Raw genomic sequence first — 23,186 nt, forward strand, 5'->3', positions numbered from 1 at the left:
ACTTAAAATGTCAAATAAACAGTCAATATTTTTATTTACAACAAGAAAAAAATCAATTTATAAAGACACTTTAAATACATTTGATCCGACATCAAAGGAATATTATTTGTGGTAGAATGACAACTTATGGAAATGCTGCAACTTAACAAAATAAAATAAAAAATATTTGAAATCTACGGGGCATATGGTGTAATTCACAAGTCTCCAATAACCCCAATAAAAACCCAGCATTTGTGACAATACACTCGACGATGTTAATGTCAGCACACGGAAATGATAACATGCATTGATGATATGCAGCTACACGATAAAAGAATCAGCTATCTTGAAATCTCATCAATACTTTTGCCCCTACAATACAGCGAACGTCTCGTCATACATCGGAACTCATACAGTTACAGATACAGTTTAACCTTTCACACAACACTGGTTTCAACAAGAGCAAAAAAAGCTCACAGAAAAGAGCGATTACAGCATCGATATATGAGGAATACATGTTTAGAAAACTAGATGTGATCATAAAATACTAAAGGGCATATTTGGAAAACAAGAGAAAAGAGGAAATTATAAGTAAAAATAAAACATTTCAACAATTTGGAGTTTGAATAGGCTTGGGTGAGACAAAGGTGACTCACTGACAAAAATACAGTTAAAACTACTGCATATTTTTTCTTTAGCTCATGTGGCGAAACAGTGCAAATCAACAGCTTTACATTCCTTAAGTTTTCATTTCAAGGTGGTCTATTCTCTATAGATATATTTATTAAAAAAGTATTTCATCAATCTCCGGTACTAACAGTCACCTCCGTGTTTGACTAAGTGAGAGTACAGCACTGAAAAGGAAATGATGTGCTAAAGCAATAGATGCATTCTTGTTCTCTATTGTAAAAGGTAACATGTAACATTTCAATCAACATATCATTTACGACTAAGTACATTCCTTCTCACTTTAACTCGCAGCCAGTTTTTGTCTTACAACTACAGTCTTTTTCTCTTAACTCATCAGTACATCTCCCTTGAAAAAGCTCTGCCGTACATGCAGCAACGCAAGATCTCAGAGTTGTCTTAATCCCCCGTTTATGATTAAAACAATCTCTCAGCATCTTGCGATTGTCGGTGGAAATGATAATGATTTAAGTGCAGGACATTCAGGGGGGGATCTGTATTCACTGTAAAACACAGATGGGCTTAAATGCAGACAAAAAAAGGAACCTATGAGGCACTGGAGATCATTCAAACTGTAGCAGGCTGTGCTTACAATACTCTCATAAACATGATTGGCCTTCGCTACCAACTGCAGGCTTTTAAAATTTTAACATGCTCAAAAAGTGCATATTATTATCACCAGCTTCCCAACAAGCTGAGAACATTTTGATTAAAGTGAGGGAACGGTGTGTAGGCACGTCATGCTCACTAACAGTGGACTCAAAGCGGTGAAAACGTTTGATCAGTAACGGTCGGGGGGGGGGTAATGACGTCGCTCCACCAGGAAGAGTCAGTCAGCGCAGCCAAAGGAGCTCCACAGGAGTCTGTGTTTTAGCACAGACACACACGAGGCTATGAACCGGAGTTGTGCAGGTTTGGGATGGGGTAGAATTTGGATACTCGACTCTGGGTGGAGGGGTTAAGGCATTCGGATTCTCCGCTCATCTTGAAGAAGACCTCCTGCTCCTGGAGCTTCCGTGTGAACTCCTCCTCTAACGCCTGCAGGGGGCAGCAGATGCAAACAAATGAGTCGACTGCTGTGAAGCTTATATCACGAACAAACCTGCAGATCAAAGATGTTCTTACTCCTGACTGCAGAGGGAGTCTGTAAGAGACAGATATTAGATGTACCTTCTTTCTGGGTCTAAGCTTCTCTCTCCATTCCTTTATCTCTTGGCTGTGCTCCTCATCCAACTCCTTCAGCTTTTGGGTCTCATGTTCAATCAGAAGGTGGCATTTCTCATTCTGAAAGAAAATGTGGGTTAACACATGTGGCTTCAGGATTAATGAATAACACCTCCTGTGCTGGAATATACTCATGTCTCTTTGACTTTTTTTTATCGTAGCACAACGTCCCGAGATCTAAATCGTTCCGTTTTATTTCTTTATTCCTTTTTCTTTCACACTCCACTCTTTGGAAATATAGTGTTCTGATGTTTTAACCCATTTGTCTGGAATAATTTAATTTACAGAGAAGACTTGAACTTGACACGCTGATATCAATAGGGCAATTCAAAATTTGGTTAAGAGGTTCCACTAATTTTAGGTGTGACTGTTTACATAATATGCTTATATTTTTAATCCTTTTATATCTACACCAAGGGCATTTTAAAATGCATTTATTTATAAAGCATCATGGTATTGCCTATATGAATGTGTTTTTTGGTAATTTACATATTTTTAAATAATATGCTTGTATTTCTTTTTTTTTCATAGGCCAAGGATATTTCAGAAAGCATTTGTCATGCTGAACGTATATTTAAATCTTTGTTTCTATTCTAATTTCTATGTCATTATCATCAGTTATTATTGTCTGTGCTCAGGTTTCTCTTGAAAATGAGATCTCAATCTCAATACGACTTCCTGATTAAATTAAGTATATTAGTGTGTGTGTGTGTGTGTGTGTGTGTGTGTGTGTGTGTGTGTGTGTGTGTGTGTGTGTGTTGTGGCCCTACCTGTAGCTGCTGCAGCTCCCTGATGTTTGAGTCACACTGAAGCTGCAGATCCCTCATCTGGTTCTCGTGTTTCTGGTGTTGATGCAGCCTCTCGTTCTTCTGCCTCTTGTCTTCCTGAGAAGCAAACTGGAGCACAGCAGTACAAATGTAACAATACCTCAAACTTTTATACCACTGACTTCTTGCAGATCATTTTTTAACATGATTAGCAAGTTCTTCCACTTGTCTTATCTGAACAAAACTAAATTGAAAAAGCATTTTGAAGAAGATGGAGCCAGTGAAGCTTGGTAAATGGTGACTGGAAAAGTTGCTGGGCTGGGATTATCCAGTGTTGGTAATGGGCAGATCCTTGGTGTGACTGTATGCCAGTGTGACAGTGTTACAAGAATACCCATGCATGTGAGAGTCCACAGTGTCTGTTACCTGCTTTATCCGCTCTCTCTCCTGCTCGGGCGTGACAGATGCAGTGGCGGTAATGCGGAGGCTCTTCTTGAACATGGCCATGCGGGTTTTGGCCTCGCTGCGTTGAATCTTGGGCAGACGACCCCTCTCTTGAGTCTGTTTGTTCTTCATCTCCTCGATCAACCGCTGGTTGTAGCGGTGCATCTGCTCCATCTCCTATAAAAACACACACATGCACACAGTTTTTAGTTCAGCAGCATTATTTAAAATAAAACATTTCTCCTAGTTGATTTCTCTCCAAGCTCGTACCTTCTCATGCCTCTTCAGCAGTTGGTGTCTCTGCAGGAAGTACTGGTCTTTCAGCTGCTGCTTCAACTGCTGGTGCTTCTCCTGCAGGTGGCGCTCCTCCAACTCCCACATGGCTGCCTCTCGAGCTACAAAACACACCCGTGCACACACACAAAAACATCACACGGGTTGGCAAACATGTACATGCATGTTAGCTGGTGACGAGTAGAGCGATGAAAACAAAACAGACGCAAAAAACTGACGGCAAGTTGGACAAGCTATAGCATGTCTGCATGTCACAGTCAAGACTGAAAATAAAGATTACTATTTCTTCCCTTCAGGCAGTTGTTGGTTTCATGTCTGTCCGTTATGAAAGTTGAAACTCAAACAGGATGTTTGAGCTGAATTGGTTACTTGAGAGTAAATCTGTAACATCATGTTTGTCATATTTAGTGGTCACCTAGTCTAAGCATGAGATGATAACTAAAGTCTGCTGATCTTCAATCTAATTTTCATTTCACATTGAAATAAATAATTTAAAACACTATGGTATGCTTTAGAAGGTGGTAAGCAAAGTAACAATGTACAGTAGCTCTTCCTCCATCTCCTACCTCTCATCAGCTGCTGCTTGTGGTTCAGGCAGTCTTTCTCAATAGTGGTGATCTCCAGTTTATGCTGCTGGATGATTTTCTTCAGAGCTCCGTCCAGCTCTTGCTGCTGCTTCTGTAGGAACTCCTGCTCCTGAGGTGCCAAAGAGAAGAGGATCAGTGAGAGGAAGCCAAGTCGGATCATACAGAGGGACAGCAAAGAGCAAAGAGAGAAAAAACAATAAAATGCCACAGCACAAATGTATCTTATTTATCAAAAACGTCTACAATTAGATGATATGATCTATTCAAGTCATCCACTTCAAGTTCAGAACAACACAGCACTGAGATGTCACATCATTAACTGGAATCAGCAGAGGAGACAGTCAGAGATCATGGATAGCAACGATCCACAATGAAGGTGAAGAGAGAAAGAGAGAAAAGTTAACAATCCAGTAAAGATTCAGACTCACAGTTTTATGTGAGACAACATCGACTACATTGACGGCCACACCGTCCAGAGCTCAGCCTACAATATGCATGGCTCATTACGTCATGAGCCACAATGATTTGTGGATCTGATTTTTTTTTTCTAGCTTTACATAAAATTAAAAAAATTTAATTTCATCTACCTAGCAGGTGCCAAATTGTCAGTTATACTGCTATTACTTACTATAATTAGGCATAATTGATCATACACAATTCACTGTAGAGAACCTTTAACAGTTTTAATGCTGCTGAATCCAAATTAAGGTTATTAAATTATACCATAAACAAATAATGCACCTTGACTTTTATCCATTTTGTAAGGCAGTAGGTCTATATCTGGGCCTTCGGCTGACAGAGACAAACATGGATTCAGACAGAAGCGGATTTAACAACTACAACACCTCTGGGAAAGAGCACTTTCTCAATGTAGCGGTGTAATAGCATATAAAAATACACAGACTAGATGGAGAACGTTTGTGGATTGGTGGAGGAAAATACTGAGTGGGAGAGGAAGAGAGAGCCACTGCACGCACACAGTGATGAGAACACTCAAAAACAACAACACCGCCCATGCTTACATGTGTCGTTCTTACAACTGCACCATCACAGACTATCCTGTCACTTCTCACATCTAAGTATGGGCCAGAGACGAAGAGAAACGGGGCGTTGGGGGCAACTTACATCCTGCATCTGAGCGTTGAAGAGTGCGCATGAGGACAACTGAAAAGACTGTATCATAACCTGGGCCACTGCCTGCGGAGGAGAGCACAAAGCGCACTCGTCCAGATCAGGGACACACAGCACACAGCAGGCTGAGGAGCTCTCTCTATCTCTCTCTCTCTCACACACACACACACACACACGTATTCTCCTAAGTTATGTAAGAGATTTTCCACTCGCGGAATATCGGTGAGTTCAAGGCGCACAGCACAGTTCTGGATAGACGTTAGGAGGAAGTCAATTAATTAGTTATTAATACTCTTTTCATCTTCTCATGCTTGAAAAGGAGCACTTAAGTTTAATCCAGCTTGCAAAAAAATAAGAAAAATAAAATAAAAAAGCAGTTTTGTTACTTTTCATGCTACTGGCTCATGGTGTCAATAATCTATGAGTTACCTTTCAAAGAAAAGAAGGCCGTTGTCCATATGACTCTTGTCTAATTCATAAAAGATGAACAGGAAAACAAAGTTTGGAAAGTTTTCAGTGCATATGTCTACTGTGGAAACAAAGCCGTGTCTGCAGTCGCTCCCTCGTTTATTAATTCACTACATGATAAACTCTCAACAGTACTCTATGGTAAGTAGTAAATTGAGAGCAGACACTTGTGAATTATCATCATCATTATTATTTTGCATCAACACTGACGAGAGTGCTGTGACATAACTGTAATTTCCACATAAGTGATCTCAGGAGAGAAGGTGAAGGGTTGCAATTTTAATTTTAGAGCATCAAATCTATCACCGAATGTGTCATGTTGTTCAGGCTGGAACTATTATTCTGATGACGATTATTTTCTTGATTTATCGTTTGGTCATTAAGATGTCAGAAATTAGTGGAAAATGCCCATCATAATTTCTCAAATGTCTTGTTTTGTGGGATCCACCGTTGAAAATGACAAACCTATTCACTTCACTGTCAAACAGGACAGAAAAACAGCAAATAATTACAGTTAAGAAAGTCAGAAACCACACAATTTATGTCAATTTTGTTTAAAATATGACTTGAAGTTTCTGTCGATCGACTAATCAACTAATTATTTCAGCTATACCTTTTCATATTGCGATATATATTTAATGGAAACTCAACTAAGAAAACGTTTATAGATAAAATCCAGGAGTCACATGTTTTTGGCTAATCTAGTGAACATACATAAAAGATAAACACACTGATTCAACTATTCTGTGAATCCAGCTCTGCTCACAGATTTGCAGCTTTACCCAGAATGGTTTTATACCACAACAGTTTCTATACTTCCACAATTTATATGTATTAAGGTAACATTGCTTAATCATACCTAAAATTTAAACACTCAAATAAAATTCTCACAGTTCACTCTGTAGCAAATATGGACTGATTACAGACACAGTATTTCTTGTGTTTGTGTGCATGTGAATACTTGACAACAAGGAATCCCGTAATAGGGAGAGAAGGAAAAGAGACAGAGAGAAATCTTCTCACAATAAGAGACAGCAGGTGATGCTTTACCTCTGCAGTCTTAAAGAACGACAGGTCCTCCTTTATGCGTTTCATGAGCTCTTTTCTCATATGTTTGGGTGACTGTCCAGCTTCCAGTTTGGCCTACAGTGTATGTGCAGAAACTGGTTGGCGTTGTATATTCTGAAAATCTAATAAAGTTGGCCAACAACAGTAGAAGACAAGCACGGCCCACTTTGAGAGGAGAACACCCGGCCACCAACTGATTGAAAGTCAGCATGCTTAATTCCCATGACTTGCGCCTGACGTTCTTTTGAAAAAGTCAGTCAGTCTGTTGTTATTAGTAGCACGTCAGAACTAGAAGTTTGAACTGCACGAGTCAGAGCCGAGTCATGAGTTTGTCAAAAGAAAGATTTCACTGGTGCATGGCAGAAGGTGTTAGTCTCAAAAAACAGCTCCCCCTGTATTACTCTGCATTCTAGTAAGTCCCACAGCCATCAAGATGATCATTTTGCCTCCAGAAAAAAAAAAAAAAAAGAGTAACTGAGTTGGAATCATCCGACAACTATGACCTCTGAATGTTTAACAGTACAGTTTTGACTTTGGTGATAATGAAATGCTTTGAAAAACTGGTTCAAACTTTAAAAAAACGTTCAAACTTTTATGTACTTTTACCGTCAAGAACAGATTACTGTTCATAAACTCATCATTTAACACAACTCTACAAGTTAATCTGGTGTCTAAACCAAACCAGCTACATCTGTGTTTGTGATGCAATCTCTGTGAGTATTAAGGCCACAAACTGTGAGAGTCGGAAATGACTTTCCCTGAGCACAAGTGGGCCACAGGGTCTCTGCCCACTGCCTCAAAATCTTCCTTGAAAATACATTTAAGATGATTCCATATCAGTTATACTCTGTTGCAAGGCGTTTTATCATTTCCCCAAAGGAGCTCAACACCACGTGGAAAAATCTTCAACAGTCGGCCATCCCATGACCAAAGCCACCTCACACACTCATACAAGAGACATGGTTAGTTAAATACACATTTTGAATAAAGGACACAACATTGCAAATATCAAACATCACTGACAAATCTGCATTTTATCAATAGCCAGTAGCTTATGTTTGCAGCTAAACAATGACGACAAAGTACATAGCTGAGAACTGAAGCAACCACTTTAAGCCAACCTGCAATAATATTTTTAAGAACAATTCAAATATACTCTTAAGTGGCAAGGAAAGCAAATTGCGAGCAGCACAACCACCACCAACACCGGGCATCATAAATACACAATGGATGCCAATCGGCGCTGTTGCCATAAGAAAGTTGCATAAAGCAAAACACAAAACTGCAATCACACCCAAAACATCCAACAAAGCATTTAAGGCTGCCAAGCAGAGGAAGAGGCAGAAAAGACTTATAAAGTAGTCAAATATATTTATAACAAGCCCAGCACACCATCCTGATAAGGTTTTATGTTTAGCCTAAGACTGTACTTATTAAATAGTTCTCTAAAAATAACAAATAGACTCAGTAACACAGTGCTGCTTGGGAGGCAACCAGAAGCCTCTGGGCAGATGAATAATGGATACAACAACATGGAGCTAGCAGCATTGAGGAGAAAGATAGAGCAGTCTGTCTGTTGCTATCATTTGCACACACAGTACAAGAACAGCAAGGCACACCACTCCCATAGGATTAATATGACCCAGCCAAATATGCCACCGGCTAAGTTGTTAAAACACATGCGCCATTAAACAGCTCGGATCTATGACGTGCAAATGCTTACGACCCCAAGCTCCCGCAGTTAGTAGCTAATCAGCTTGCTTCAAGCACTTCCATGCAAAAACAGTCATGCACCGCCACCGTACCTCTTTCTTCCGGTTCTTCAGCATGTTTTGGAACTTGGAGAGCTCCTTGTCCTGATCAGCTTTGATGCGTTTTGCTTCGTCTCGGAGACGGCTGGTGTGATCCTGTTCCAGTCGCTCAATGGTCTGCTTCTGCTTCTTCTCAAGGTTCTCCACCTCTTGGTCATATTGACGCTTTTTGGCCTGCAGAAACAGAAACCGCAGACACTGGCATCAGCTTGATATGATCTCTATAAGTGTGTATAGGTGATCTAATATCACAAGATTAATATAGATCAACATCCAGGCCTTTAATGCTTAGGAGGGAGGGGGAAATTAACTATAAAGACATCTGTATGGTGTCATTTCAACCTGAATAAAAGACAGTTGACAGACTCTAATTAAAGTTTCAATATTGTGACTACCACAGATTAAAGAGAATTTCCCCTTCACAATAAAGACTACAGTAAGTGATAGAGACAAACTGGTGTCTGGTTATGTTCTTCGTCAGGTTTAGATCTACTTGTGATGAAGCAGCTCGTTTCCTGGGAGTTAGCCAAATAATAAAAAAAAACATCACACCACTGCAGAACGAACAAACTGACTCACAGTCGTTTCCTGTTCAAAGCGCCTGTAGATCTGCTCTCTCTGCTGCTGCAGCTTGTTGCTCAGCTGCTGCTGGGCCCGCTGCTCCTCTTTCTGCAGGAGGCGCAGCTCTCTCAACTCCTGCCGCCTGAGGAAACCAACAGTGTAGTCAGGGTGCTACCATATTTCCTTGTCTCAAATTTAATAGTTTGTCAGTGACAATTTTCTGGTTTGTTTCATGATCTATTTTTTCCTTACATGCATCTTAAGAGAAGATCATAATACAAGTCTCCGGTTAATATTCAATAACTGTTTTAATTTCCTGGTATCCTCATTTCTGAATCAGCAGTTCTTAAATTGATACATGTTAACTCTCCGCATTACTGACGCAATTAAGGTCATGAACCCAAACGGCAAACAGTCAGACAGCACTTGTGTAAACGTTCGAAGCAGCATGTGTCATGTCTTAAAAAGGTAACATGACTGTGATGACAGTAACATAATGCGGCATTCATCACAAGAATTAACCCATCTGGCATCTGTGAAACTCTGTGGGAGTTTTGAGATGAACGAGCTCTATTTAAGGCAGCCATGTTAAATATGCCCTGTCACATATATAGATCAACAGCGTGGTAAGCAGGTTGGACACAGACATACCTCAGGAACCTCATCTCTTCGCTCTTGGTGTCGTTATCTGTCACTATCTTTGATGTCGTCACACTGACCTCCACACCGTCCACCATGAACTTACGTGTCTTCTTCAGTGTCTTCTTCTGGCGTTTTGACTCCTACAAATGAAACAGGGATGTTTTTGGGGGCCCCAAGGATCAAAATAGTGTTGATGTTTTAATGACTTGTAAGTGAGGCACAGACAATAATACCTGCATAGACAAAGAGCCCCCTTCTTTGCTCTTAGACAGGAAGCTGGAGATGGACAGATTGAGGTCAAGGCTGTTGCTATCAGCAGCAGAGCTGCTTCCAGAGTCAGAGTCTTTCTCCAAATCCGATTTGATCACAGCGGGGCTTCCATGCTCGATCTTGCTTTCTGAATCTGTTTCACTCTCCGGAACAGAGACAGTATCCTGGGAAGTGCTCTCATCTGTATGAGTAGCAATCTCTTCATCTTCCTTCTTCACAGGGACGTCTGTACATGGAACCACTTGTTCTGAATTGTCAGAGGTGTCTTTGGCTTCATCACTGACTCCATTTGTGGATTCAGTTGGGGCCTGTTCCTGCAGATCAACCTTATCCCTGGTCTGATTCTCTTGTGCAGGCTGCTGTGCCTCCTCAGGGGCCTCACCCTCAGTTTTTGCTTCTTGCTGACTCTCTATGGCCTCCTTCTCCAACAGAACCTTAGTGGAGGACTCACCCACACTTGACTTTGTGTCTGTGTCTCCATTTATGTTTGTGTCCACTACATTGGATTCTAAATTATGTGTGTCTATATTTACGTCTGTGCCATTAGCTGTATCTTCTTTTTTGTCCTTTGTCACTTCAAGTTGAAGAGTCTCCTTCGGCTCTTTGCTTTCTCCTTCTGCCTGTGCCACTTCTCCTGATATGGATTCTGGTTCTACTGGTGTATCTTTAGATCGCTCTTGTAATTCTCTGGGTTCTTCTGTACCGGCGTCTTTTTCTTCCTCTTCTTTCACCTCCTCTGGCTCTTGTTCCTCTTCTTTTACTTGGGTAGGCTGATGCTCTGGTTTCTCTTCTTGTGTCTCTTTCTGATCCTTCTCTTGACTCTCTTGACTATCTGTGAGAAGTTCTTGTGATACTACAGGTTCTTCTGGCTGTGATACTACAGGTTCTTCTGGCTGTGATACTACAGGTTCTTCTGGCTGTGATACTACAGGTTCTTCTGGCTGTGATACTACAGGTTCTTCTGGCTGTGATACTACAGGTTCCTCTGGCTGTGATACTACAGGTTCCTCTGGCTGTGATACTACAGGTTCCTCTGGCTGTGGTACCAAAGGTTCTTCTGGCTGTGATACTACAGGCTCAGCTGTAATCTCTTCAGCTTGACCATCTTCTGATTTAGGCTCTGTAGTATCTTGTGAGATAACGTCCTTGGTGGGCTCTATTAGCCCAGAGGCCAGGTCTTCATTACTGGCGTCAGACACCTCATTGAGTTTCTCCTCCTCAGTCTTGTCTACCTCACTCGTTCCAAGTCCTTCATCAGAGAGCTTATCACTGGTCCGGTCCTCAGCAGACTCGGCCTCTGTCTTTTCTGTAACAGATTCCAGCGTGGAGGGAGTTGGTGGGACTTTGTCGTCCTCTGAGCTGGCCACACTGGCATCTGATGGTGCTCGCTTGTGCCCAGGAGCCGCCTGAGCCAACAGTTGGAAAAATATGAAAATGATTGTATATTATGCATTTCCAGTTGAATTGTTAAAAACATCAATGAAAACGACATACCACAGGTGTATCAGGCTCTTCCTCCTCCTCCTCCTCTTTGCTATCCTCAATCTCCTCTGTGACCTCAGCTTTGGCCTCAGCTATGAGCTCTCTGAGAGGTCTGCTATGAGTTACACTGGTGACAAAAGGATGCTACATAGATGGACAGAGAAACAAGAAACATACATATTTATCCTTCACAAAATGCCAGGCTGAATCAAATATCAGAACCAACAGCAAAACGACACATTGATATATACTGTATATATATTTATTTTAGTGTGTGTGTGTGTGTGTATACATTCTTTGGGCTACGTTGTGTGTTGCGTAGATGGTTGTGTACTGTGAGTTAGAAGTAAGGAGTGAATGAAGTAGGTCAGCTCACCTGTAGAAGTTGCAGTGTGCCCCACCTATTGTCTACATTCTTATCGAGTGATTTCCGCAGAAAGTCGTTAAATTCTGGTGACCTTTCAAGAATAAATAAAACGGAATCAGACAGACGAGAGTAAATGTCACTGCTGTAATACCATTCTTCCCCCCGTGCTTAAGTTAAGCACTAACAATCCACCACGCTTTCACACATTCAACAGTCTAGATATCTTTATCTCCAACATTCCAGTGCCACCTCATTAGTTATCACCGTCGCTCCATCTCACCAGCGAGAGGGATGCATGAGTGTAGGTGGCTCGGACTTTGCTATTTTCAGCAGCACTCTCATGGGATTCATCTCGTGGTTGGGCGGCTCAATCTGCGCCATCTCTATCAGGGTGACACCGAGGGACCAGATGTCCGCTTTGAAGTCGTACGGACGGTCCTTGGAAGTTTCGCACATTACCACCTCTGGGGCCATCCTGCATAATTAGAAGTCAGTGGGTTTGTCATTAGCATGGAGCTAATTTTGGACAGTGTGTGAATTGGTGGATATATATTTCTCTTTACTCTTCAAGGGTAAAAAACACTGTAAAATACCATGTATGTGTGTATTTCGGTCTGGAATTTGAAAGGTATGAAGCCTAGTCAGTATTGAAAGCTGAGATCATCCAACACCGTGCATCTAAATTGCTGACAGAGGCCTTTTTACGTTTCTGCAAACCATGACAGCTTTTGTGCCACTGCATTGCAAAATCTGTGAGACATGCTTGGACAATTATCAGATGGAAAGGGGTAAATGCCCTCTTGTATGCGGGGTCCATGACTCACCAATACGGAGTGCCGATGAAAGAATCTCTTCTCTGTAACGTCTTGGTATTTTTCGCAGACACTCCAAAGTCAGCTGAAAGTAAGAAATCAATTAGGATTATTTTCATTGGTGAATCAAGGGAAACCATAGAAGATCTAAAATAACCTATGACGTTCCTTAAGGCACACAGTATAGAACCGGAACAACCACAAATAATTATTTTTTTCTTCAAGTTTGCATATATATGCTTCAAAAGTGGTTAGAAAAACCTCAATCTCCCTTTCTTATCATCTCACCTGTGACACTACTTCAGGCTGCTCTCTCCCTCTCGTGCATCACTTACAGTATGCACACATTGGAGGAAAGAGAGATCTATCATTAAGGCCCTGGTGACTGCTTGATAATTATTGTTTGCCAGGATCCGCTGTGACCCTCTGCCTACAGAACATGAATCATCAGGGAGCCAGCAGCTATGAATGCTGCAGCAGAACATGAATACTTTTACTTCTGGAATATTATGTAACAAATTCATTGTATCACCAACTCCAGTACAGTTCTCTCCTTTGGGGCAACAGAAAACACGTCACTTTGTTTTGTAACTATCTTTTTAAACTCTGCATGAATGACTCATTCCGGTTTTATCGTATTTCAACACAGTCCTGTGCACCACTTTCCCCCAGAGTCACATAGCTCAGCTGGTTTCCACAGCAATGAGGGCTCCACAATTTACTTTACTAATTAGACTTTTAAACCTATTAGTGCTGGCCCTGCAGGAAGGTTCAGAGTGGCCACCAAGGACATCTGGGAGGGAAATCAACAATGAATCAGCTAGTAGTATTTGGAAGCAGGTACCTTAGCTGGAACATAAGTGACTAATCCCACACATTTAGAGAAATATTAGAATGGCAAATGCAGCAGAAAAAGATGACAGATTTTTACCAAGTTTCACTTCTCCATCCAAGGAGAGGAGAATGTTTCCGGCCTTCAAGTCTCTATGGATGACTTTGTTCTCATGGAGGTAAGCCAAGGCCTCCAAGGTCTGTCGACACACCACACGGATCTGGGGCTCTGTCAGTGGCCTCTCCAGTTCTGTGGATAAACATGCACACGCTTAATTCACAAGTGACCATGGTTACGTTCAAACACAGACTGGGCCATCTTGGATATATTAAAAAAGGGACAGTTCGGAGCAGCCCTGTTTAGGTTTACGCAGAGGGAACTGAAGTAGTTATTGATGCTCTTGTAAAAGCCCCCAGACGCCATTGACAAAAACAGTGATTTTACCTCACATGCCGTGGAAACTGCTAGTCCACTGCTGCAACAATCGGTTGGTTTGTTATTGTGTTATTTGTGACTTTCTTGTTTTAAAGGATTATGAAATAACATAACAAACAAACAAACAAACAAACCAATCAAAGCAGCGGTAGACAAGCAATTCCCATGTTGTGTAAGGTAAAATTACTGTTTTTGTCACTGGAGTCTGGTGGGTTTCACCACCACTTCAGCTCGCCCCGTACACAAAAGAGGGCTGTCTGACAGCTGTGAAAATATTCTAAACCTTAAATTGATTTTAATTTTTTTTATGTGGGTTTTTTTTAGTAAATACATTTGGCTGCAGCCCCCATTATCAGCAGTACATTTCTTAGCTTCAATGTCTGTCCTCCTCCCTGCTTCTCCAAGCTGGGGGCTTGTTGACCTCCATCTACTGTAGGTAAAACTGACTATAGATAAGTACCTGATTCAACCAAATTTTAAAAAGAAAATTCTCAACTATCCCTTTAATGTCAAATGTGATGGCCTGGTGGTATTCAATAGCAACTGGAGGGCAAAATTCACAAATTCCACCCTGACATCAGCTGGCATGAAGGAACAAATTAATTTGAGGTGAGTCCGACCACAGTGCAAAATGCATCAACAGCCAACGGTGAAGTGAATTAACTGGTATCCTCTTTGTAATTTACACGTAAGAGAAAGTGGTGAGGTGTTTCTTCAAGCTTCAAAATTAGAGAGAAACTGCAGGCCTAGAAGTGGACTAACCACTCCTTGAAATCTGAGCTACAATAATTACACAGTGGAAATGGCCTCTTCAACTGGGGAGAGGGAAAAAAAATCCCACAGAGGAGGTTTCTGGATGGAATAAAAAAAAAAAAAAAAAAAAGAGTTGGCACTTGAGGATGGAGCAAAGAAAAAGCTCCAGAACTTTATAGTGTTTTTCGGTTTCCTGCAATGAACGAGGGACTTACCAAGCATGATGGCATCCACTGCACCACCCGCACAGAACTCAATCAGAATCTGAAAATGGTAAAACAAAGTGGAAAAATAAGTAATGTGTACTATTATGCAATGAAGCCTCAATTTAGCTCCTGTCATAGCACACGGTTTGCTTAAAAGGAAGAACTTATGTCATTCAAAGTATCACCTTTAATAGGAAAGACATCAGAGTACCCTTTTATTTTATCGATTGCGCTGTGGAGACATTCCAAGAAGCCAATCGATCAGACACTAAACAGCGATACTGAGCATCTTCTATTGACACGTCTTTTTTTCCATTTCAGGACAATTTTTATATTTAAATCATTGTTGGATCGAAATACCAGTAAAGGTTGTAGTTGCAAGCTGGAGGCAGGGACTTGGATCCTCTCCATACTGTTTCTTTATGATGCACAGCATAATTTTTATGATTTTTTATGTGTATGTGTGTCTACACATGACTCACATCCAGGATCTTTCATCGTACATTCTGATGAAAAAAGATTTTCTCATTTGGGTAAACATCATAAAGCCAATACTCCTGTCCCTTTCAAGTTAGGATCCCATGTGCAGTACACACAATTTCATTCTTGGAGTAAAGACAGTTTCTCGTCAATATTCTACATAGACATTATCTCAACCATACCATCTAATTTAGGGAAGATGTAAAAGGAAATTTACTGATGAAATAAGCTAGAATAATAGCTAAAATGATAACAGCTACTTCAATATACTTTTACTACTATTACTTACTTGTATAATAATAATAATACAAATATAAATACAACTTAAAGCTACAGTAAAAGATTTGCTGTGAGGGTAATGATGCAATGCCTTCAACAAACCTTCTGACATGCTTAAACCAAATCACCTGCTGTCTAATAATAAGAGAACTTTGGATTCACTAGTTCACGGCGCAAATTTCTGTGTAAAGTCTGTGGAGCCGCAGTGCATTAGCTAAACATAACACCGTAATAGAGATGTAAAACAGACCAGCTCCTGACCTCAGTTGTAATAGCAGATATAATGTCCCGACCACCACTTCATATATATTGGCATTTGCCAGTTAGAAGGCAGCTTGTGGTATCAGATGATAGACAAAAATCAATCACAGCTAAAAACGAGCTCCTCCTTATATTCAGGGACTCAAACAAAGAGAAGGAACCAAGTGGTTGTTCCTGTTCTGCATAAAAATGAATCGTACTGTGGGAATCCCGGTTGTAGTTCAAAGTTTCTTATGATTCTGACAGTTGTTGATCTTACTCTCAGGTTAAATTAAACATCAAGCGTGCCATTAATTCTGCTCCTTTTAAGCAATATATTTCCCTTGATTAGTCTTTTGCGAACCACAAAATTATGCATTAACTCAACACATTTTAAATAGAAGCAGTTACACATTCATCTTGCTGCTTAAAGATGAGGGCCAGAGGGACAACCTGCATGCAGCTCTGAATTATTCAGGCACTTTCTCCAGCCACAAAAAAACCCTCCATTATCTTCCCATAGATGTGGCCAGTCCGCAAGGGATGGCCACATGACACCACCTGCCAGAGCCTAATTGCTCTGGGGTCTCTCTACTGCACACAGAATGAGATCTACTGACCAAGTATTAAAACTGCACTGTGACTCAACTCTCACAGTAAAGTAGCTTGATAAAGAAGCAGAGGCAGGGCTCTTTTGAAAATGGGTTTAGAATTTTGCTCTTTTCTTACTTAAGATTTGTGCCAGGATTATGCCTGGGAGTTCAGATGTTAGATTATGACCCGTAACCTCTAGGAGGTCAGGCAATCCTGCAGTTGAGCATGCAGTTCTAACCTCTGACTGTGCCACATGATCACTTTTAAACTCTCTTAATGTGCACAACACAGAAAAATTAACTGCTATTATCCCTTAATCTAATATTACAACTAACCTTTGAGAAACAGCATACCAAATAGTGGCTTGTGACGAATTTGTGTCTCTATGCATGACTGGTTCACTGCCTCTGTGTCTCCTTGGCTTCAAATCAACAGCAACACACAACCAAAAAACAACAACAGTTCTCAGTCAGACGCTTGCTTACTTACCCAAAGCTTGCCTTCAAAATAAAAGGCATCCAGCAGTTTGACGATGTGATGGTGGTCGCAGGAGGCCAGAATGTCGATCTCTACCATGTAATCCTCCAATTCATCCTCTGTCTTTGTGTCAATAACTTTGGCAGCAGCCAGGGTCCCATTCTGTTTGTTCTGAGCCTGAAAGCAACATTGACAACAAAGGCTTGTGTCAATTGAGTTTGCTGTTCAATACATTTATAATATTGCTGGCTGGAACAGAACAATCAGCTTGGCTTATTTTGCTGGGGCAGTGCTGTAGAGAGGCTATTGTGGAAGAACATCCATCAACATTAACAATTTCATTTAAGACAAAAGCCATTTTGTAGCTAGAGCAATAAACACTGCAGTACTTTATGACTTGTGTAGCACCTAGAGGATTGCATCTCTATAAATACACTTCATATGTAGACACTTTATGATAACATGTTGTTATAAACGGAAAGGGATATTTACTGTAGAAAAACCCACAGCAACCATTTGAAGTCAGAAATATTTACAATATAACCCCATCATCTTCTGTCCTACTCTCACAAAAGCTGATCTTGCTCACATCCTCCTCTTTCCTTTCTCTCTCTCTCCTTTCCTTTCACTTTGATACACCTACTGTAATATCATGTGAAGTTACAGTGGCAGTAATTTAGAGATTATTATACCAAATAAGCATCATGATTTAATCGGGAAATGGCTTACGCACATTGGTAACCCATTCCTAATAATCTTCATTCCAGATTAGACTGTACTAAGGAGACTAATACGAAAAAATGGCGACACACCCCATCAAACGAGTAGCTGGGAAGTTATTTTAAGGCCAGCTTTAATGTTTATGGATACAGACACAATCTCATGGAGTTAAGGAAAAAGAAAAGGGAGGGAGTGTTAGGACCAACTCCTGCAGAGTGTGTCACGCACTATATTTACACAGTTCTGACCTGACCTGACACACTCCCTGTCTCTTTCCCGTTGTGCTGCTGGAAAACGCCTGTCTAGCACAGGCCATCACTAATACATAATATGCATGATATTAGCTTCATGATGGAGAGGGCAGCGACAATTGGTCTGCCATTGAGTTAATCAAGTGGACGCTGTGGCCTTCAGTCATATTGTACATGGCACTCAGATCTGTACTTGTCCGTTTTGAGGGATTCAATGAGAGTTCGTGGGTGTCATAACAAATGAAACAACCCTGCACATTGTGAAAATTATCTCTTAAGACTAGCAAAGAACTTCTCTTGTCTGAATGTGAATAGATTGAAATAATCTCACACCCCTCCAGTTGTGTTGTATGTTTGGCAGAGGGACTGACACGTTGTCTCTCATATTATAAGACATGTATGTCAGTTCAAGTATGTGAACTGACAGGCTGTACAAATAGAATGATGTAAGCACTTTGTCCAAACAATTGACACGCCTCTTCACTAATTAAAGCCACAAAACAACTTTTATTTATGTTCTGATGTGCATGTGAGACTCATCTCTCTTTCACTCTCTAAAACAGCTGATTCACACTTTGCTGGAAATATGTGTCACCCCACCCAAATGAGGCAACCAACAAAAAGTCTGTGAAATAACTGGTGAAATAGTCTACTAGAAACTAGTCTGTGTTAGAAAGGCAAGTCCTCCCTCTGTGTGTGTGGGAACAGAGAGTCAATATATTGTAAATTGTATATTTGTCTACAACTTCAGTCTTAGAAGGCATGGAAGTCTACTGGCTTTCATCACAGTTTGTTAACCAGTTAATAGGACTTGCAAATGAAAATTTGCTGGGCCATTAGCTGCATTATTCGATCACTAGAGTTCCAGGAAGTACAATATAAGTCACAGAGAAAGAGAGAAAGCGGTTTATCAGGGGTTACTGCAATAAAAGAGAACTGATGGAGCGATGTAGCTTCATGTGAAACTAATTTCCATCTACATTTTTCATCTGATAATTGCCTCCAGGTAATTAGAACTACACATCAGTCCTTTCCTAAAGGTTGTTTAAAAGGGTTTGTACTATAATTAAGTTGTTAAAAAACAACACAACAAAAGAAACCTGGCAACCCTGTTTTAACCTCCACTCAAAGACATATACAGATAAATGAAGAGAGCTGATTTTTTTTTTTATTTCTCATGCTGTTGACCTTCTCAACGGGTGTTCTCAGCCCAATAGAAATTCACACACAGATAACCTACAGTGGTACGTCAGCAGAGATTACAGGTGGTGGACACAAAACCAAAAGTACCTCGCGCTAGAATTCAAAATTGCAAACTGCAACCTCAGAAAACAAACACAGAAGGACACAAACCCATTTCTGGCACTCAAGTCTCCCGCATTGTTCTGAGGCAATTTCATTACATAGCATTATGCTGTAGTGGTGTTGCGGCCATTGTGTCCACCTCATGTATAAAGTACAGTACGTGTTGGTAAAACAAATAGACCATCAACCTGAAGTGACAAACTGTTAACCACTACACTAAATGTATGTATACACCTGTGCACCTGTCACACAGTATAAATAAACATACTTGCACTTGATATTTTTTGTTGACCATTTCCATATAATTTTAGTTGTGACTACATTTTAGTTGAAATAAAAATCATCAAATGCATCTGGAGTCATGGATTTATTACAAACGCATCACAATATGGACTCAACTTTGCCTCTCAGCGACTTTTGTTTATTTTCTTTGATATTAGTCTCTACACTTGATTATTTCCAGGCTTTTCTATCACTTAAATCAGTTCAATTTTATTTATAGTGCCAAATCATAAGAAAAGTTATCTCAAGACACTTTACATATAGAGTAGGTTTAGACCAAACTCTGGCTTATTATGAATGTAGAAATGCAGGAAATCAAAAACATTTTTCTGGCGGAGGAGCCCCAGGCTCCCTGTTTTGTGTTCCCCCCACTTCTCAAACCAAAGTTTCACCCTTGCCTACACACCTGTCACATAGTATAAATAAACCTGGTCGCAAATTTGACTTTTAAGTGGTGCCTGCTCTTAGAATTCATGTTTTTACTGATTTGCTGTGGGTCTTCTGATCTCTATTTGGAATAAGAAACATTGACTACATCTGGAATTGGGAACATCTCCTTGTTACTGCTGTTTAGATATATGATTTTATTCAGACTACATATTGTTTTTGTGTTGTGATTGCTGTAATGTAGTGCAATTTTGTCTTTCTGTCAGTGTTGTTTGGGTGTTTTAACTGTTGTTGCCTATCTTAGCCAGGTCTCCCTTTAAAAAGATATTCTTAATCTCAATTGTACTTAACCTGGTTAGGTATATACACACACACACACACACACACACACACACACACACACACACACACACACACACACACACACACACACACACACACACACACACACACACACATATATATATATATATATATATATATTAAACCCTCAGAGCAACCTTAGACAATCCCTTATGGCATTTGTGAGGCCATGTTTATTCTGTGGTGGTGAACCACACCTTCAACAGTTTGACTGAGGCCAAGTGCCTCTCAATGACATGGCAAAGTCATATTTTTAACATGACAATATAACAGGGCCTACCTTAAACATCCAAAAATGGGAAATTACACTGACACACTTAAAGAGGTGACTCTAGGCTGTCACTACACACAGATCTATGTTTTTTACATCCAGAATGTAGTAGGCCAGTAATAGTAAATACAGCAATATTACAGTAGGAGTGAGCTGTCATGGCATGCACTGACATTACAATTTCAATTGCCGAGGGTCTAGTGGCCTTCAGGATGTGGCCTGAACGAGGATTGTGCTGTCATTTCAACGCTGGATCTTATGACCTGCATCATGCAACAACATGAAACACAACGGAAGCGAGTGTGTTAAGAAATGAAGGCGGATGCAACACATTTTTTTTACCTTGAACACTTTCCCAAACGCTCCATCTCCCAGCTCCCCGATGATATCCCATATTTCCTCCGGGTTAACGTCCCTGTGTACGTGCTCGTACTGCTTCTTCTTCTTATCGGGGCCCAACTTGAATATCTTCCGAAAATTGAAGAAAGACATCTTTTTTCTTTTTTGGACGTGAGCTAATAAAGTGCTGTGGATGCGGTCTGTTATTTCCGCCAAAGAATAGAGCGGCTCCTCCCGACGCGGAGCTCAAATGGCTATCGAAATAACAGCATGCAGGCGTTAAATGAAGCCGCTATTGTAGCCATTCAGCTATGATAATGCCAATTATAACTTCCCCTCGACGGCTGTTATTCATAATCGCATCATAGCTAATAGCTGTGTGCATGAGGAGTGGAGAGAAGAGTTCGCTGTTACGCACAGGCTAGTATTTCCGTTTACCTCAAAAATAAATTAAAAGAAACAGCAGCTATTGACCATAACATCACACTCGACGCGGCATTTTCACAATTTATCGTTAACGAGTTAAAAAACGGAGAGTCAGAAGGACTCGGTGCTCCGGTTGGGTGACCACACACAGAAGTTAGCGGACCAGCGTCAAGTTAGCAACCCTGACGGTTGGACTTCCGTTAAAACCGTTTACAATAAAACCGTCAATAACGGACAGCCGTGCAATATGGAGGACTAAACTAAATACATAAATGTATGAATAAACACATACATAAATTAATGAATTCAGAAATGAATAAATTAATGAATTAATAAATAAATGCATGAATTAATAAATAACTGTATGAATAAATGGGACCTCGTAGCTGATTAACATATGGACAAATACATAAATAAATGTAGGTCAACAAAAATGTAGCAATAAATGTAAAGGATGTGTTCTTTTTTATATTCATTCGTCTCTGTGTTTATTTATTTGTTCTTGTATTTATTTATGTATTTCTGCATTTATTTATTTATTTAATTTTAGACTTAAGTCATGTTGAGTCCTTCATATTGTAGTCACTGAAATAAGCAAAGAGACAATACATTTTATTTCATTTTATTTAAATTGATTTCAAACATGTTAAAAAACAAAACAGATAAAGGCTCATTTTGTATTTCATTATTATTCTTAATTGTACTTAACAGGTATCTTACAAATACAATTTATTTCTCATATATTCCTAGAAAATATTATAATTTCTTGCATATTCATTTTATCTAAAAAAACCCCGATAATGATAAAATAATTAGTGACAAAATGATAATAGGCTAAAAGGGAACAAACAGTGTGGTATTAGTCGTCTTTAATTTTATTTTGTGAATGTTGATGATAGAGGGGTCTTGCTAGCTTTGATATTTGAGGTCGTTAACTTTTCGTTATTCTTCATTCCTCATTCATTTTTCTATGTTCTACTGTCTAAGTAAATTTTATCATTAATTTTAATAAATTATTAATGTTTTTATTATTTTTACATTGAAAAAAAAAACATTTTTGGCAGTGTGTTTGACTCTGACACATAATAATTATTAATAATGAATAATATTTTTTTGTCACAAGTAGCGTCACTACATTGTTTAGCTGAATACATATGCAGAATGTAACGTTTATATGTTTATGTATGTTTTGTGTTGCTGTAACGAGGCAATGCTTTTACGTCGGAGGCTAATGTGGACGTTTCCGCCCTCAGTTGGTCTGCCGGAAGTTAACTTGACGTCTTTAGTTAGCGGTATCTGTTTCCTGAATTTGCTCGGCAGCAGGACGTACAGCGTCTCGGCCCCTCGCCTCTACCACGCATGCTAACTGTTACTCGTGTTCCTGTCGTCATGCAGAGGGGAAACAATGGCAGAAGTTGTTTTGTTCAGGCGCACATAATGTTGTAATAAAGAGTCAGATGTTGTAGGCTGACGTTTACGGGTCAGTTCAGCAATTACTTCACAGTAATTAAGCAGTCATAGTCTGGGACTGTTGTGAGCCGTCCCAACCCACTGCTTTAACGTTCAGACATAACGATGTAGTTTAGTTGGCCTTTTATTTTAATCATTCACAGTAAACATGGACCTGTAGGTCAACATATCACACTATCCAAGGTTAGACAATAGAGGCCACTTTAAGGTACTAGTTATACCTTGAGATACTAATTATTAATTTTTACTTGTTTTGTGTCAGATTGAACTGTTTCTTTAGTAGGTCACTGAACACATCACGTTGAGAGCAGTTCTCAGATCTTTTACCTAGGTAAATGTAGCAATAGCTACTAAACAACGTAAACAATACTCTATCCATCATCCCCCATCCATCTATATATCTATTATTTACTTATTTTTTTTACTTATTGACTTTTTTATTTCTTAGATTTTTTAACAATGTGGAGCAGAAGTCTAAAAAG

General features: G+C 40.0%; 1 protein-coding gene across 3 annotated transcripts; it reads right to left on the reverse strand.

The window, feature by feature from the left end:
• Positions 1-17: 17 nt before the first annotated feature.
• On the reverse strand, positions 18-21,387 carry slka (STE20-like kinase a). Of its 3 annotated transcripts, none has more exons than XM_083922998.1 (19): positions 20,812-21,387; positions 16,903-17,067; positions 14,830-14,878; positions 13,526-13,675; positions 12,607-12,679; positions 12,063-12,257; positions 11,792-11,873; positions 11,428-11,559; positions 9,897-11,339; positions 9,673-9,803; positions 9,040-9,163; positions 8,455-8,634; positions 5,108-5,179; positions 3,962-4,091; positions 3,372-3,496; positions 3,084-3,278; positions 2,661-2,786; positions 1,837-1,950; positions 18-1,704 (listed from the first exon to the last, which is right to left on the reverse strand). In XM_083922998.1, exons 1-19 carry the CDS (start codon positions 20,959-20,961, stop codon positions 1,558-1,560), a joined length of 3,783 nt encoding a protein of 1,260 aa, XP_083779124.1. In that variant the 5' UTR covers positions 20,962-21,387; the 3' UTR covers positions 18-1,557. The 3 variants fall into 3 exon arrangements, with proteins under 3 accessions (XP_083779124.1, XP_083779123.1, XP_083779125.1); XM_083922997.1 differs by lacking the exon at positions 5,108-5,179 and adding an exon at positions 6,632-6,724; XM_083922999.1 differs by lacking the exon at positions 5,108-5,179.
• Between the last annotated feature and the right edge of the window lie 1,799 nt (positions 21,388-23,186).

The sequence above is a fragment of the Echiichthys vipera genome (genome assembly GCF_963691815.1).
Source record: "Echiichthys vipera genome assembly, chromosome: 11".
In the NCBI taxonomy this organism is placed as follows: Eukaryota; Metazoa; Chordata; class Actinopteri; order Perciformes; family Trachinidae; genus Echiichthys; species Echiichthys vipera.